General features: G+C 36.6%; 3 protein-coding genes across 6 annotated transcripts; 2 read left to right on the top strand and 1 right to left on the bottom strand.

Annotated features, from left to right (window-relative positions):
* Positions 1 to 371: 371 nt before the first annotated feature.
* LOC127245077 (subtilisin-like protease SBT3) lies at positions 372 to 2920 on the bottom strand. The gene has a single exon (XM_051265719.1). It carries the CDS (start codon positions 2876 to 2878, stop codon positions 527 to 529), a length of 2352 nt encoding a protein of 783 aa, XP_051121676.1. The 5' UTR covers positions 2879 to 2920; the 3' UTR covers positions 372 to 526.
* A 4128-nt stretch (positions 2921 to 7048) lies between these two features.
* On the top strand, positions 7049 to 13287 carry LOC127247193 (uncharacterized). 2 transcript variants are annotated; one of them, XR_007837873.1, is made up of 13 exons: positions 7049 to 7193; positions 7270 to 7356; positions 7867 to 7944; positions 8196 to 8278; positions 9116 to 9167; positions 9567 to 9656; positions 9754 to 9822; positions 9989 to 10090; positions 10382 to 10450; positions 10705 to 10761; positions 11200 to 11282; positions 11357 to 11476; positions 13150 to 13287. XR_007837873.1 is itself a non-coding variant. In XM_051268972.1 (12 exons), exons 1-12 carry the CDS (start codon positions 7173 to 7175, stop codon positions 11412 to 11414), a joined length of 849 nt encoding a protein of 282 aa, XP_051124929.1. In that variant the 5' UTR covers positions 7049 to 7172; the 3' UTR covers positions 11415 to 11572. The 2 variants fall into 2 exon arrangements, 1 of the variants encoding a protein (XP_051124929.1); XM_051268972.1 differs by lacking the exon at positions 13150 to 13287 and having other exon boundaries at positions 11357 to 11572.
* Positions 13288 to 13338: 51 nt separating this feature from the next.
* Positions 13339 to 16253, top strand: LOC127246925 (protein RBL). Of its 3 annotated transcripts, none has more exons than XM_051268695.1 (5): positions 13339 to 13602; positions 13740 to 13838; positions 14274 to 15364; positions 15450 to 15711; positions 15876 to 16253. In XM_051268695.1, exons 1-5 carry the CDS (start codon positions 13584 to 13586, stop codon positions 15980 to 15982), a joined length of 1578 nt encoding a protein of 525 aa, XP_051124652.1. In that variant the 5' UTR covers positions 13339 to 13583; the 3' UTR covers positions 15983 to 16253. The 3 variants fall into 3 exon arrangements, with proteins under 3 accessions (XP_051124652.1, XP_051124576.1, XP_051124716.1); XM_051268619.1 differs by having other exon boundaries at positions 13341 to 13602; positions 15873 to 16253; XM_051268759.1 differs by having other exon boundaries at positions 13341 to 13627; positions 15873 to 16253.
* Positions 16254 to 16792: the final 539 nt, after the last annotated feature.

The following is a 16792-nucleotide window of genomic DNA, read 5'->3' as shown; positions in this document are numbered from 1 at the left end:
ACATTCTTTGTACATGAATTCAATTTTTTTTATTTTTTTTTATAATATAAGAATTAGCTGGTGTTACTTACCTATGAGTTCGGATTCATTTTGGATAAACGTCTAATCAAATTTAATAGAATGCAAATTAGATCTGATAGCATTCTTTCCACTTTGTTTCATCAGGATGATATCAGAGCACTTTATAGTTGATCTTCAAATCAATTTGGATTCCAAGATGGATTTTTTTTTTTGTAAAATTGATTGATATTATTAATTTTTAATTTTTTATGACAAAAAAATACAAAAAATTATCCAACTTTTTACTAAATATAATAACAGAAAAACAAAATAAAAAAATACTTTGTATAATAAAATAGCATCAAAGAATATAAAGCACAAATACACACATATATATATATATACTCTTCGTTAAAATTACAACATAATCAGGCACTTATTTATCTTCCCTTTCTTAAGCCGCGCCCGATACTTTTTCCGACAAGACAGCCGGCGTTACATTACAATTCCCCATCGGAATCCTAAACTACTCAAAGAATTCAGCGCCGGCGGAGACCATAAGAGGACTTCTTACACTGTACTTCCCTGTCTGATCAGTCCACGTCACCGATCCAGGCCTGTGTTGCTCATCAAGACTCGCCACAAATCTCACACTCAAACTATACTTCACCTTCTCATACTTCCGCCGGAAAATTAACCTCGCCGGACTGATCCTCACTGTCGTATTCCCCGGCGCCTCCACGCTCGCTGTATAAGTGGCGGCGCCGTCCCCGACATTCGTCACAATCCTCTCAAATCGCCTCGTCACCGTCCGCCCCTCGTCGGGAGGCCGGAAAACCGCGACGAACGACGGGTAGTTGAGGTCAGGCGACGGTGCCGAGCAATTGTAGCTCGACCGGATGAGTGTCCGGGTTTGGTTCGCCGTGAAGTTCAATGCGCAAACGAGGTTCACGAAGTCCTGCGGCGTGTTGTCGTAAACAAGGCCCGGACTTAGCGCGCGGTTCGGATCAACTAATCCCGATCCGATGGCAAGCGGCGAGGCAAGCGTGCCGTCGGTCTCCCTGATCGGTTGCTTTACGTTGTTGAGAGGATCGGCGGTCGTCATTATCGCGGATTGGATCGCCGATGGGGTCCAGTCGGGATGCGCCGCCTTTAAAAGGGCAGCGACACCCGATATATGGGGACAGGCCATGGAAGTCCCCCACAAGAGAGTGTAGTTACTAAATAGTCGAGTGTTGTTGCCGATACTCGGCCCGGACACAACAGGGCTGAATGCCGCGAGGATCAGCACCCCTGGCGCCGTAATGTCGGGCTTTAATATCCCTTCGTAGCTCCGGGCCGGGCCCCGGGACGAGAATTGCGCCAAGGCCGGAGCCGGCCTCGGCTTTGGACCGAGAATTGTTTGCTTGAAACTAATACTCCCCCGGGGGGCAGCGGTGCTCGATATATAGTCGAGCACCTCCTGTCCCTCGGCTGGGGTGATTACCGTTCCCGGGAAAGGGAACGACGTGGATTCGAAAACGGTGGCGTCTTCGCCGACAATGATCGCCGCCCGGGCGCGGGAGAGCGGGAGATTGAATAGTATGCTGTCGATGAACGGGTTGAGGGTCAGATTGCATACGATTATTACGTCGGAGGTTAGCTCCGACAGGATCGAATTGCAAACGGATAATGTCTCGTTGTAGACAATTGGCAGTTTTTGAACCGAAACTTTTCCTGGATAAAGAGTCCACCCAGTGATGGATTTTCCGTTGCCGAGAGTCAAGATTCCGGCAAACCAACGATCGATGGTCGATGCGGCCACGATTATCGCCCACGGGATTCCCTTCTCCCGGATTGTCCTAACGCTCGGCCCCCGATTCCCACCGGAAAAGCACACGACGACGCCTTTCTCCCGGGCGCCGAAGCTGGCGATCGAAAGAGGATTCTCGTAAAGGTTAATGTTGCTGGGGCCTGTCGTCAGGGAAATCGAAAGAATGTCGACGCCATCGGTGACGGCCTGGTCGATTCCGGCTAGAAGATCAGCCACGCCGCCATTGCCGACATTCCACAAGACCTTATACACTGCCAGTCTGGCGCGCGGCGCGACGCCTCTCGCTACGCCTCCGGCGTAGCCGAAGTACGAAACGCCGGAGACAAAGCTCCCGGCGGCGGTGGAGGCGACGTGAGTGCCGTGGCCGTCGATATCCCTGGCGGAGTTCATCGGAATCGTAATATTTGGATCCGCCGCCAGAACTCCTCGGTTGAAGTACCTAGCTCCGATCAATTTCCGGTTGCAGTGCGACGAATTGAATTGTTCTCCGGCCTGGCAGATCCCCTTCCACCGGGCGGGGACTTTTCCGATCCTGTCGTCGCGGAAGCTCGGGCTCTCCGGCCAAATTCCGGTGTCGATGACGCCGATGATGACGTCCTCGCCGTACTGCGACGCCGGCCATATTCCGGCGGCGGTGCTGAGGGAGAGGAAGTCGACGGAGCGCGTGGTGTCAGCGGAGATTCTGACGGTATCTCGATAGGCGGAGACGAATCCCGGCGTGGCGGACATGGATTGGAGCTGGTTTTCCGACAGCAGGGCACTGAAGCCGTGGAAGGCATTGTCGTAGACGTAGATGGGGTTGCGTTGCGGCGGCGCGTGAGAGGCCATCAATGAGTTGTACCAGTGGCGGCGCGTGGAGAAAACCATGGGCATGTGGGACTTGTCCATGTGGACAATGTACACTGATTTCTCTGTCTCTGCACATATCAACCGATGATTGGACAGTGAAAGAAGAAGAAGAAGAAGATACATGGCGGGTGCTGGAATCTTGAAAAACTCCATTAATCTACCATGAATGTAATCAGTGATTATTGTGAATGAATCCTGAATATTATTGGATTTCATATATAGATTTGGGGTATTGATTTGGATGGATGGATGGATGGATGGATAAGAGAATGGTCAAAATTGGTGGACTCTTGCAGAGACAGAGTGAGAGAGATGGAGAGAGAGAGAGAGAGAGAGAGACAGAGACAGAGACAGATATTGGTTTTCCACGTTGTCATGGTGCCTGCATTATTGCATTTGTATGTATGTATTCAAGCGGCGTTCGGATCGGTCTAAATTTACTCAGTTTAACCGATTTATCCAATCAAAATTAAATACATATGTATTTATTTGTTTATATTTTTTATTTTGTTAAAAATCCAATTTTAATTAATTTACCAAATATTTGCACAATAGTCTTTATCATTTCCCTCCAAATTCTTTCATTCATTTTTCTATGTTTTGCAAATCGATTTTACCCTCAAACCCCAATCTTTCTCTATTTTGCGTTCTCCAAATCGACTCACCTTCTGACCTAGTCCTTCCTTCCGCCGCCAAGAGAACTACAACAGGTAATTTTTTTTTTATATTTTGTTTTTCTTTTTCACTTTTCTCGTTTTTTCTTCCCACTCTCGGGTTTTTTTATCTTTTTATTTTTATTACACTGTATCTATACACCTTAACACAACACAATTATTTTATTTAATTTGCATACAATCTCTTCAGATGGGATAGAAAAATAATCAATAATAATTTTTAAAATTTGTGAAATATTTTAGTAAGTGTTCGATGAATGTCCGCAGAGGATTTGAAATGTAGGTCTTGTATTTGATTTTTAATAAAGTCTATATAATTTTGAAGTTAAGACTTTACTTTTCTCTAAATTTCTATAGTAGTATTATTTCAGTCGAATTTGTTCACCCATCTACTCTATGGATTATTATTGATTTATATTGGCATTTTGTGCCAAAGTGGATAAGTTGATTTTTTTAGTTTTTTATTATGATAAATTATTAGTCTTTTTAAATGATGTTCGCTGAATTTTTAAATGATGTTTGTTTGAATTTTTAAATTACAGATAATGGAGATTGATAAGTCAGACATGAATAAATCTTCTTCTCTTCACGTAGATTGAACTTTACGAATATAAAAAATGATGATCAACCATATAATCATCATATTTCTATTGAAGAAAAACCTCAAATTGGAAAAGAATTTGACAATGAAGAAGACGTTTAGTTTTACTTAGCATATGCCAGGAGATAGGTTTTTGGCATAAAAAGACATAAAATGCATAGAGATCGAACAAGAAGGATAAAATTTAGAATGTTTTCTTGCAGTGCCGAAAGTACAAGGGGGAAGATAAAAGAAATAATAATATAAGAGCTCCTCGGGCAATAACAAGATTCGGGTGTAAGGAAATGATGAGAATTCAATTGAAAGATAATGAGAAATACGAAGTGTTTGAGTTTATTTCTCAATACACTTATCAGCTCACTAGTCCTCAGAAGACTCATTTTTTCATGTCGCATAGGAGGATAGACGAGGTCCATGCTGCGCAATTTGAAATAGCCCAACATGTGGGACTTGCTCCAAAACTATCACATGATTTAATGGTTAAGGAAGCCGGTAGTCGGGATAACTTGGGATTTACAAGGCAAGACATTAAAAATTACTTGCGATCGAAGATGACAAAGTACATGGAGGTGGGAGATATTGGAGGGGTGTTAGAACATTTGCAAGGAATGCAAAGTAGAGACTCAAATTTCTCGTATTCTATTCAAGTGGATGAAGATGGTATGATTACAAACATATTTTGGGCTGACGGGAGAATGCGAGCAGATTATATTGATTTTGGAGATGTAGTTTCTTTCGACACTACATATAGAAATATTAGGGAAAATCGTCCGTTGGCCTTATTTGTTGGTGTTAATCACCACAAACAAACAGTGGTTTTTTACGCAGCACTTTTATACGACGAGACTATTCCCTCATTTCAGTGGTTATTTGACGCATTCGCCAGCACTATGTACTAAAATTACAATTGTGTATAAACAACCACAAAAAGAAAGAAAGGAAGACGACGCGCATACATATTGCATTTGTAGATAGGAAGAAATCATATATATATATATATATCTAAACCTTGTAAAATTAAATTCCAGTTGCAAAAGAGCAGCGTTAAATTTCTTCACAGAAAACAGAGAAAGAAAAGAAAATTACCTTTTCGTCAAGAACAACAATGTTATGGCGAACATACTTATAAAATTGGTGGCAGACGGCGACGCGGGCGAGCTTCTCGGTGCTAATGTTGGCTGCTGGCACCAACGAGAGTTTGCCGGGGTCGGCATCGGGGTACTGCAGGAAAACAAGATTGGATATAGCCAAACCTAGAGCGGCATCACCTACAAATTCGAGTCGCTGATAGGATGAAGAGTCTGTATAGGATGGATGCATCAAGGCATCTTCGAGACGCCTCATGTCACGAAATTGGTATTTGATTAATCTCTCCACCGCCGCCACGGACGCCTCGAAATTCTGAACATCATCCGGCTCCCCAGACGGAAGCGCAGAAAACCCTACCGGCGCTGCGTCCATGGAATGCAAGCAAGATGCCGGTGATCGATCGGCGATGTGAACACGAAAGCAACAATTCAATCTCAGGGTTAGGGCCTCAAGACACGTAACACTACACAAGAGTCAAAGACAACACAAGTCTAGTTCGAGTAAACACGGCTTGGGATCATCGGTCCAAATTTACCCAGTTTTCTTGAGGCGGAAGGACTGGGTCGAAAGGTGAAGTCGATTTGAAGAATGCAGAATAGAGAAAGATTGAAGTCTTATGGTAAAATTAATTTGCAGAACAGAGAAAAATGAATGAAAGAATTGAAAGGAAAATTATAGGGACTATTATGCAAATATTTGATAAATTAATTAGATTTTGATTTTTAACAAAATAAAAAAATATAAACAAATAAATACACCCGTATTTAATTTTGATCGGGTGAACCGGTTAAACTGGATAAATTTAGACGGATGAACCCAACCCTTAAGGGGGGGTTAACTAGGACATGTAATCAACACCCTACACAACATAAAATCAAAGTTATTTATCTATTATTTGAGATTTATTCATAAGGATTCGAAAAGTAACAATGGCACATTTTTTTTAAAAAAAAGAAAAAAAAAAAAAAACACATAATATTGATGGTGCTTATCAAGTGGGATCCACCATGCGAGCTGCCAACGAAACGTCGATTTGCGTCGGCATAGATTAAATCTTGAAAAATTTTGTACTTTAATAATTAAAAATAGAGTTTATTAAAACTTGATTGGAAAAAAGTTTTGAGTTATTTTAAAAATATATATATTCATATTACTACCTCTCTGTCTAATTTCTATTGTCTTGATGTATATTGGTACGATTTTTTTAGATAATTATCTTTTTTTTATGAATGATAGAGATTAAAAATATTAAATAAATTAAAGATAAAAAAATAAAATTTGTGTTTAAAAAAAATAATAGGATCTAGTTATTGTACCTTGTAGTTTGTAGAATATTAGTTTGTAAATTAATGGAGTATTATTATTCAACAAAAAAATAAAATAAATAAGAGTGTATTTATTTTGACTTTGGTTTGATTTTCTTTTTTTAGGTAAAATATAAAATAATATACAAATAATAAATATATATTAAATATTTTTTTTAAAAGAGACAAACTCTAATTTTTCTTAAGAAAATGATATTCCTGTTGATCTTGTAATTTTAGTCTTGCCTCTACTTTTTAATTTTTTAATTTTCGTCTGTCATTTTAGTTTAATATTTTCTTTTTTAAAAAATATTATATATTTTAATTTTAATTTCATTTTTTAATTAATTTTATTTTTTAATTATCTTTATTTTAAATTCAATTTCTATGGTAAAAAAATAGTACTCCTTCCGTCCCAAACACCATGCAAATTAATTATATTTTAATCTTTGTCTACACTTTATCACATCACATCACCCAAATAAAAAAATAAAATATATGAAATAGAAGAAATATTTTATACTATTATATTTATTGTTTTAGAAAAGTATTTAAATTTATTAATTATTTTAATACAAATATATAATTATTTATATTATATTATAATTATTTTTATTAATATATTTTTAATTTAATATATTTATTAATTATTTTATTTTTAAAATATTGTACTTATTTACAAATGTGAAACTAAGAGAGAGAATATTAAAAATTATTTAAAAATTATTTGCGGGTTGGTTGGAGATGTCCTAAACCCCAAACCCCAGCACTAAACTGAGTCTCGTCGAAGCAAAACGGAATCTCCAATCCTTAAACCCTAGCGCAACCTCTTGCACATCTCCATGGCGAAGGCTCTTACAAAGGTGATCCATCACTCTTCTACGCACTCTTTCTGTCGTTATTCCATTGTAATTATTTTTTTATTTATTTTTGATCCAGTCTGCGCGCCGGGTTCTTCCGTATCTGACGCATTCCTGCCGATGGATTGAGCCGAACTTGGAGCATTCACCTTGCCTGATGAAATCGGTAAATTCTAACCTTTTAATTTGATCAAAATGGAGATCGAATATTGGTGCATTGCTTAGTTCGCTGTAGGAGCTTTTATGTGTGTTGTATGGAAATTTAGGAAAGAGGCGAACAAGTGATCATCCTTGCAGCTCTATACAATCTAAAGCGTCTTTGTGTCTGTCAGTTACCATGTCAATGATATTCCTGATTCTGTCACAAGTATGAAAATTGCATATCAGTGCAGGGAAGTTCTCTTATGTCTACTTAGGAAGATTTATTGATTGCCTCATTGTTTTCTAGGGATACTGATGCTAATGAGTTCATGTGGTGTAGGTGGGAGTGTAGTGATTTATGTGCTATTTTTGTTTTTATTGATTGTTCTTCCAAAATGTGTATATATACCAATTTAAGGTGAAACTGTTGAATATTTATCAATTCATGATCATTGTTTTTTTTTTGGTTTTCAATGGCTAATTATATGTCAAAACTGGTTTCCTTTATTTTCACTTCATACTTATTGCCTTGTAGGACGTCAGCTCACCAAACATCAACTACGTCAGGTTATTTAGTGTACAAAAGAACCCTCCTGCTCGAGCCCAACAAATGGTGCGCTATTGTTCTGCAAGTCTTGGTTTTATTTTGACTCTGCTTTTCTATAATCTGCATTGTGACTGTGGTTCTTTAAAGTTCAACGTCATATGACACAGGAAACATACATGTTTGTTGTCAGATATACTGCATGCAGTATAGTTGTCTGTATTCTGTCTATTCAGTACTGTCATATCTTCCAATTCAGCTAGCCTGCACTACATCTTATGCTATCACACGGACGTATCCTTAAACTTCTATGTATGCAGGGGGCACTGAAAGTAGCAAGGACGAGCCCTGGGTTTGTGTATGAGCCATATATTCCCCGCGAAAAAATCCCTTTCTGGCGTAGGTGAGCAGTGACATTTATGTTGTGTGTGTGTTATTTATTTCAATAGTGTCGCATGTTGGACCGTGTTGAAGCTCGTACTGTCTTGATATTTCGAAATTTGCATATTGACAAATTATCTTTGATGGTTCATTAAAGAAAACATACAAGTTACTCTGACTTTGTTTGATTGTAGCTGCTGCATTGTAATGATTTGTTGCCTTTTAAAAAATGTTTGTGGTGAATAGAGGTTAGGCATCCACCTATCCCAATATATTAATTTAACACAACCTGCATCCATCAATAGAATTTGCTGTTACGATGGGGATAAAAGCAGGTTTAATCCACCGAAATCTTCACTGGCATGTTTTAATGTTGTCTCTATGAGTTATCCTAAGAAACATGCAAGAGATACAATCCTTAATGCAAGTTTTCTCTTTTGTATTGGTTGTAGTGCATTAATTCAATTTTGCATGGCAGGCAATTGAAGTTGAGGACAATATGACTTGTCAATTATATAAGTCAGCTTTAGGTTGGATGAAAATTCTCGAATTCTCGAAAATATTTGATATGTAAATGATGATGTTCACTGTAGGCAGGTAAAACTGTGGAAGTAGGAAATGAACCTCCAACATATAGTCAGAAGTTGCACCGCCCTTTAGAGCTGATACCAATTATCCTAAGTAGGTAGTTTTATTGATGCTTTTGTTCTAGGGTCAAGATCTCGAGATAATATATATTATCTTATGTTCTTCAGGTTCATGATTTTGTTAGAGACAACATACTCATGTGAAAGTATGTCAATCATCTTATGCAAATGTTTTTCTGGAAACCTTGGCTAACTTATTATGTTGGTATCAGATGGTTTACTAGATCTGGTTGGAAAAGAACAAAAGAAGATATCTTTCTAGAGGTACTTAATTTATGATTAAGATAAAACTTGAAACTAATTCAGATGTGGTGTTTTTGTTTTGGTTTATGCTCTGCTGTTTGATTGTTGGAAGGTGATTGATCATGAAAGCCCATTGAGTATTTCATCTACTGCTGTTAAGCATTGGCTATAACCACTTTCTTTTCTATTTATGCGTCACCTGAAACATAAGGGGACTTCTGATTGCATTCTGGAATATATATATATATATATATATTTGTTTCATCACAACTACCAAACAAATTTAGTTGAATATTCATCTCCATGAATGTTCCAAGATATTTGCATTTCTTTTCATTTGTTGTTTTCTTTTTGTTCTCCAGATAAAGACTTAACAAGTGTTTTTTAAATTGTGTTTCTTTGGCACGATCTTATTTGCAGCTAAAGAGTGCTTATGCTATTGCAAAATTGAGAAAATCTGGGTACTCGAAACAAAAGTTCTATCAAGAAGCTGCTAATCTATACAAAGAGGTCTTCTTTTGCTAGTATGAATTATGTTAGATTCTTGTCTTGTGTACCTTGAACTTGAATTTTAATTTCTGATTTTTCCCCTTGTCCAATCATTCAGATAAACACCCTAATGGCAAATGGAGACATAAGATTGTTGAGGAAACACACAACAGAGTTGATGTGTTCTGTACGTTTCACTGGCACAAGCATTTGATATAGCGTCATGTTTGCTTGAACATTGTTTTAAGAAGTCACCATCTTGCTGCTTGCAAATTACTTTGCACGTGGCTGTTGGTTGCTTGCATAAGTAAATCTCATTGATCACATTTTTATTAATCCAATTTTCAAAACAGGCTTTGAAGAATGAAATCAAGAATCGAGAGAAAGTCTGGAGTCATGTTTACTGGGAACTAATTATGCCGCTTGTTAAAATACGCACTCTGCGGGCACGACTGGCAAGTACCTATATAAGATAAATAGAAGTACTTTGGCCTGTTTTTATTGTGTATTTAGAAGCAATCATTTTCGTAGAAAAGAAAATCTTTATTAAAAGTGAGGGCCAGATATTACATAGAGAATTGATCAAGTTCGATCCTCCAAGATTGGTATGTACTAGGAATGAATCTTCAAAATAGATTGTATCATTATATGTATCAATTCTTGGGTTTGCTGAACTTGACGGTGAGTTCATAGAATAATCAAGTCTTCATTATTCATGACTGTTTCGGAATCCATGTCTTTTGCAGATTGGTGTAGATAAAAAGGACCTCAATAAAGTGTTTGTTCAACTTACTATGGAGTTTGTTAGCAATCAGGTAATGTATTTTGAGAAATTTCTTGCAATTACAGGTGTTCCTGTCTGTAATTGGCACCCAAATGCCCGTTGCATAGCGTTTTTTTTTACTCAATCATTTTTACAAGGTTAACCACTTTGAGGATGTAGTAGCTGTAATAAAAACCAGTTAGTACTGAATAATAATATTTAAAATGGAATGTTGATCAATGAATATTGAAGCTTTCATTGATAGGATATGTAAAAGCTTTTCATGTATACGTTATGTTCTTGCAGAAGTTCGAAGCATATGACTCAAATGGAGCTGTTGTTTCCGGTGACAAAAACAAGGAGGTAGGCTGTATTTCTGCAATCCCTACTGATGTTATTCCTCATTGGCCTATCGAAATTCATTTGACTAGTTTAAGGCACATATCGTTTTTGAATAAGCTTCTCAATACGGCTTTGGTAAGCCTACCCTAGTCCCTAGATACCTGATATGCATTTCCAATAAATGTGACCTTGTAAATCATGTAAATCATATGCTATATAATGGCATACATTCACCTGTTCTCCCTTATGAACCATATAGAAACCTGCAACAACAAATTTACCGGTCAAAATTTTACTGTCCTTTTCTGGCATCTGAAAATTGTCAGAGTTATTAGGTTCTACACAACAAACATCATCAAATTAGGCTCTGTCCAACTTATATATATATATATATATATTGATAAAGATGTTTTGTTGTTCTCCAATATATATTTATGACACTAGAGCTGTTATTACCAGGTGCTCGTTCGCGATATATGGGTTTTTGAGAAATCTCTATTCCACCAAGATGCATATTGGCGTCTGTGTGGAAGAATCAAAGTGTAACTCGCAGGACTCCGTTTTGTGAGGTTCTTTTTGATATTTTTTATCAATAAAAATACGCCGCATTTTGTAGGGAACAAGTGTTGGAGGGTGGAATGGAAGGGGGAAGTTTTGCCGCGAAATTCATTTAGTTTCTTCATAATGTGGCGATCGATCTAAGCGCCACTCGGACACATTTGTAGGACAATCCAATGTAAGTAATGGATTTGGCTTGAATCTCATTCATCCATTTCTGTTTTCCTTCTTACTTTCCACATTGGTTTTTCTTCATATTATTTGGAGACATTTACATGCACTTTTTATACCTAACTTTTGAAATTTTTGAATTGAAGTTTTCAAAATTTAGATATATGATAAGGCATATTGAGGCATGAATTTGTTGCTGAATGCTGAAAATCATTTTGTTTTTTTACATACATTAAACAATGTATTGATTTATATTCCCATTGTAGACTGCCTTAATATCTTTGAGTTTATATATATATATATTTATTTTCGTCCGACTCTAAGGATTCTATTTACGTTTTAAGTGTTATTTTTTAATATTATTTATTATATAAAAATATAGTACATGACATATATTTTTTATATTAAGTACAATAACAAAAGGTAAATGAGAGCCGGACGGAGGGTGTATAATTTATATGTTCTATGGTGTGTTTGTTTGGGGGATTGGATTTTTTAAATACACTATTCATCCCATTTTTTTCCTCCAAAAAATATCAAATCAAACACTTATTTTTTTTTTATATTATACTAAAAAATCAATTTTACATTCAAAACATCACATCAATACCTATTTATATCACATCATACAATTATTCAAATTTAAAATTTTTACTATCTAAATTTTAACTCAAAATTCAAACTCCCAAACAAATAGAGTCTTAAACAGAATATATACATATGCATGTATATTTCTTCTATTTTTTTAACAAATGTTAAAATCCCTTTTCACCTTGAACAATATTACATACTGAAGTATATTTATTTAAGATATTTTGTCAAACAATATTTTTATTAAAGATGTTCTAAAATTCAACAAGCTAAAACAAGTTCAGTTGCATTTTTACACTATTCATTACAAATTAAATAAACAAAGAGAAAAAGTTATACATGGTTTTAATTTTTAAAAATATAATATTTTAAATAAAAATGTTAATATTCAACTATTATGTTATAAGCAAGAATAATTAAGTATTCATTTAATCGTTAAAATAAGTTAATTATATTTGATTCTGAAAGCCATACGTCTCAATTTATATTAAAATGAACAAGCAATAGTAGACCGTTACTTTTAAGGTGTGTTTGTTTGGGGTTTGGATTTTGAGTTGGGATGTCAATGTAAAAATTGATGTGATATTTTGAATGTAAAATTAATTTTTAGTATAATATAAAAAATAAAAAATAGGTGTTTAATTTGATGTTTTTGAAAAAAAAAAAATTAGATGAATAGGGTAAATTCATTCTAATTCCCCAAACAAACTTTGTTTTTAATTTTAAATACAAATGGATACTCTCTCAGTCTCATATATTGTGTCACTATTAATATAAATATCAGAATTTATGAAGAATAAAATTAGTAAATAATTTAAAAGTATATTAGTAAAATTAAATACAATATAATATAAATACTATAAATTAATATTAAGATAATCAATTAATTTAATAAAAATTATAAATTATAAAATTTAAAATATAATTAAAATATATAATATTGTTTATTTTGAAAAAAAGTAAGTATGAAACGGATAAAAATAAAAAATATGATATTATATGTGGGACGAAATAAATATTATTCAACTTCAATAATATACTTACATTTACATTGACAATTGATTTTTTTTTATTTTTTTAATCTTACAGCACCCGACTACGCTTTGGGTTCGATTTGTGTCCAGTTCTGGTTTGAACCGTAACAGTCGGTTCGAAGACCGGAAAACCGGCGGTTCCAAACCGAATGGGCAAGTCTAACTGGGGATCGGAACAAGTCGAATTACAATTTTACCCTCGTAACATTCCAAGGCTAGTCAGTCTGCTCACTTCCCCTTCTTTCCCGCTACGCTGAAACCCTAATCTCCCGTAATTCCCCGCACATTCATCTTACGGCAATCATCGTTACCTCTCTTGCTTCGTTTATGCAAACCCCCGAATTTTGTTGAGATGAAACCCACATTTCTTTGAAGAAATCCGCTATTTCGACTCAGTAATTTTGATCTATATGTCCGTTTCCGCTTCCATTTTTGTGTGATTAGATTATCTGCAAGAAGCTTGAATCGATTTCTGAGACACGGTGATCGATGAACACCCCTATAATTGGTGAGCCTTCTTCTTCATTTTTTCGGTATGTATGGTAATATTATCGCAGCGTTTCTTCCTTCTTGGGATGTTAATTGTTCTTCGAGTTACGACTCCGTGGAAGTTCCATTTATCGGCTATGTATGGATTTTGTGTAGACCCACTGCAGGGAGATTTCCCAGAGGTGATAGAGGAGTACTTGGAGTATGGAGTAATGAAGTGCATAGCCTTCAATCGCCGCGGAACCCTTGTTGCTGGTACGATTTTGTGTTGACTCCATATTTTACTTAATAATCTTGCCCGGATTGAATCTGTAATTGGCCCAAGTTTATGTGATGGAATAAAGAATGTTTGCAAGACTTTACATATTTTGTTTTTCCAACATGTCTTTACGAACAAAGTGAATCCTGAGTATTCCCACTTCCCTTGAGCCGGCAATGGTGGTGGAGGAGTTGGAAGTTTCTAAAAAAACAACTTGAATTAGCATTATAATGAAGTGACAATGAATTCACTTGCAAACTATATATGTTGTGCAGAGTACCTGGCAGTATGTCCTTCATATACAATGAAATTACTTGCTAATATTTTTGGGGGTAGTGATATGTTTGATCATGCTAACCTGGTTCGACTTACATGTAATGTAACATTGTTGTGATAATTTAAATTTGTTTAATATATTAATACCTGGCCAGCGGGGTGCTCTGATGGAAGCTGTGTAATATGGGATTTTGAGACCAGAGGCATCTCCAAAGAACTGAGGGATAAGGACTGTATTGCTGCCATTACCAGTGTCTGTTGGTCAAAGTATGGGCATCGAATACTTGTTTCTGCTGCAGATAAATCGCTGACACTCTGGGATGTTGCCAAAGGGGAAAAAATAGCAAGATTAACTCTGCAACAAACACCATTGCAAGCTCGTCTGCATCCTGGTTCTGCAACTCCATCTATTTGCTTAGCTTGTCCACTGTCATCTGCACCTATGATTGTGGACCTGAATACTGCAAGCACAACAGTTCTTCCTGTGTCACCGACTGATAATGGAAATGGTGCTGGCCCTCCACCATCACGTAACAAATTTTCAGATGGATCTGCTCCTTTCACACCTACAGCTGCATGCTTCAACAAGTGTGGAGATTTGGTGTATGTTGGAAATTCTAAAGGGGAAATTCTTATTATTGATCATAATAGTGTCAAAGTACGTGCTATTTTTTCTATTCCCGGTAATGCTGTGATTAAGAACATTGTATTCAGCAGGAATGGGCAATATCTTCTCACAAATTCAAATGATAGGATTATCCGAATCTATGAAAATCTTCTGCCATTGAAAAATGTGCTTAATGCCCTCGATAATTTAAACCAAGAAGAAGATGAGAAGGATGAGATTGAAAAGTTAAAGGCTATTGGATCAAAGAGTTTAGCTCTATTTCGGGAGTTTCAGGACTCAATTACAAAAGTTCACTGGAAAGCACCTTGTTTTAGTGGTGATGGTGAGTGGGTTGTTGGAGGTTCTGCAAGCAAAGGAGAGCATAAGATCTATATTTGGGATAAGGCTGGTCATCTTGTGAAAATACTTGAAGGCCCAAAAGAGGCATTAATGGATCTAGCATGGCACCCTGTTCGTCCCATAGTACTATCTGTATCCTTGACTGGCTTGGTTTACATTTGGGCAAAAGATTATACTGAGAATTGGAGTGCATTTGCGCCAGACTTTAAGGAGCTGGAGGAAAACGAAGAGTATGTTGAACGGGAAGATGAATTCGATTTAATGCCTGAAACTGAAAAGGTGAATAACAGGATTGTTGCACATATTTTTATTTTCTTTCCTGTCCTTTTTCCTTTTAATGTGTGATATGTTTATGTCGTCTCAGGTGAAGGATTCACTTATCAATGAAGATGAGGAAGTTGATATTACAGATGTGGAGAAAGATTCGGCTTTCAGTGATTCAGACTCGTCACATGGTGAATTACGCTTCTTGCCTGCTGATCCTCTTCCAGATGCACCTGAGCAGGAGGATGACCGACATGTAATTGTTTCACGGCAGGGGTATGGAAGCCAGTCTGAGTCGCCTCTTTCAGAGGAGGCAGGGCAGAATGGTCATCTAAATAACCATGAATCCAGTCCTGCTGAAGGTATACCAAAATCCAAACTTGGCTGCATGGTTCGAAATTATGTGTTACCCAAATTTTAAGTTTGTGCCCATAATTATGTCAAAGTTTTCTGCTTTGGCTGCATGGTTCAAAATATAAAATTTTATTTTTACCTTACTGAAGCAATTGCAACTTTGCTGCAGAAGATACAGGGGTTGTGACTGTGAAAAGAAAGAGGAAGCCTTCAGAGAAGGTACTCAACACTCAGGCATCCAAGGCTCTGAAGTCATCAACAGTGATGGAAAACAATTAATCATTGCTAGGAACTAAAAGATAATCCATTGTTCCCCAAGTAGATGAATTATTGTTTTATTTGAAATTTATGTGCTGTGGGAGAAAAATTGCTTGCGTTGCATCTTGGATGTGACTCATTGCCTTTAACAGCAGGTGTAACCGTAGAAATTCTGGGATTTTTTTTTCCCTATAATTCATGTCATCAGTTGCTAATCAATGAAGTAAGTTTGTTAGGAAATAAAAAAATTGTATGAAGTATTGAAGTTTTTCTAGAGATTCTTTCTGCATAATTATTCTATCGTATCACTTTCGGAAAGGGAGGTCAAGCTATATTATAAATAATGGAGCCTAACATTTTATTCGTGAGATCATAGGAGTTTGCTATACTATTGTTGCCCTTGGTTATTTTAGGGGTGGCCTGCAAAAGTTGGCACGGAAAATGGGAATAACATTACAGAGGAATAAAGGTGGCGTGACCTAACTCTTTATTAATGGGGCACTTAAATGTGTCTGTTCGTTTCTTTCCTTTCATTTAAGTTAACCTCACACACAACAGATTATCGATCTCTGACTTTACATGTTTTTCATGTAGGAAAAGCAAGTTGAGCAGGTGTCATCCAAGAGCACAGAGGGGCAGCTTGATGGGGTATGGATTCTGCACACTGTAATATATGTAATACAACTTTAACTTATACCACAGACTCTTCGTCATATCTAAATTTGAATGTGTTGTGGTTATGTAAATTATTTTACGATTATCTGATACTGAGTGATATTGCATGCAAGATTTAATTTAGCATCGATGCTTCGTTGGGGGGGAATCGTGGCC

The sequence above is a fragment of the Andrographis paniculata genome, unplaced genomic scaffold (genome assembly GCF_009805555.1).
Source record: "Andrographis paniculata isolate CXL003 unplaced genomic scaffold, ASM980555v1 Contig10END, whole genome shotgun sequence".
In the NCBI taxonomy this organism is placed as follows: Eukaryota; Viridiplantae; Streptophyta; class Magnoliopsida; order Lamiales; family Acanthaceae; genus Andrographis; species Andrographis paniculata.
Note: the sequence above shows the minus strand (reverse complement) of the source record. Positions and strands in the feature narration are given on the sequence as shown.

What these genes read in the sequence shown, in the direction of transcription:
- LOC127245077 (XM_051265719.1), bottom strand. Translation starts at nt 2,878, where the DNA reads ATGAAATCCAATAATATTCAGGATTCATTCACAATAATCACTGATTAC.
- LOC127247193 (XM_051268972.1), top strand. Translation starts at nt 7,173, where the DNA reads ATGGCGAAGGCTCTTACAAAG. An exon ending in CACCTTGCCTGATGAAATCG is followed by an intron (nt 7,357 to 7,866) that starts GTAAATTCTAAC and finishes ATTGCCTTGTAG; the next exon opens with GACGTCAGCTCACCAAACAT. An exon ending in AAGAAGATATCTTTCTAGAG is followed by an intron (nt 9,168 to 9,566) that starts GTACTTAATTTA and finishes TCTTATTTGCAG; the next exon opens with CTAAAGAGTGCTTATGCTAT.
- LOC127246925 (XM_051268619.1), top strand. An exon ending in TAATGCCTGAAACTGAAAAG is followed by an intron (nt 15,365 to 15,449) that starts GTGAATAACAGG and finishes ATGTCGTCTCAG; the next exon opens with GTGAAGGATTCACTTATCAA. An exon ending in TGAATCCAGTCCTGCTGAAG is followed by an intron (nt 15,712 to 15,872) that starts GTATACCAAAAT and finishes ACTTTGCTGCAG; the next exon opens with AAGATACAGGGGTTGTGACT.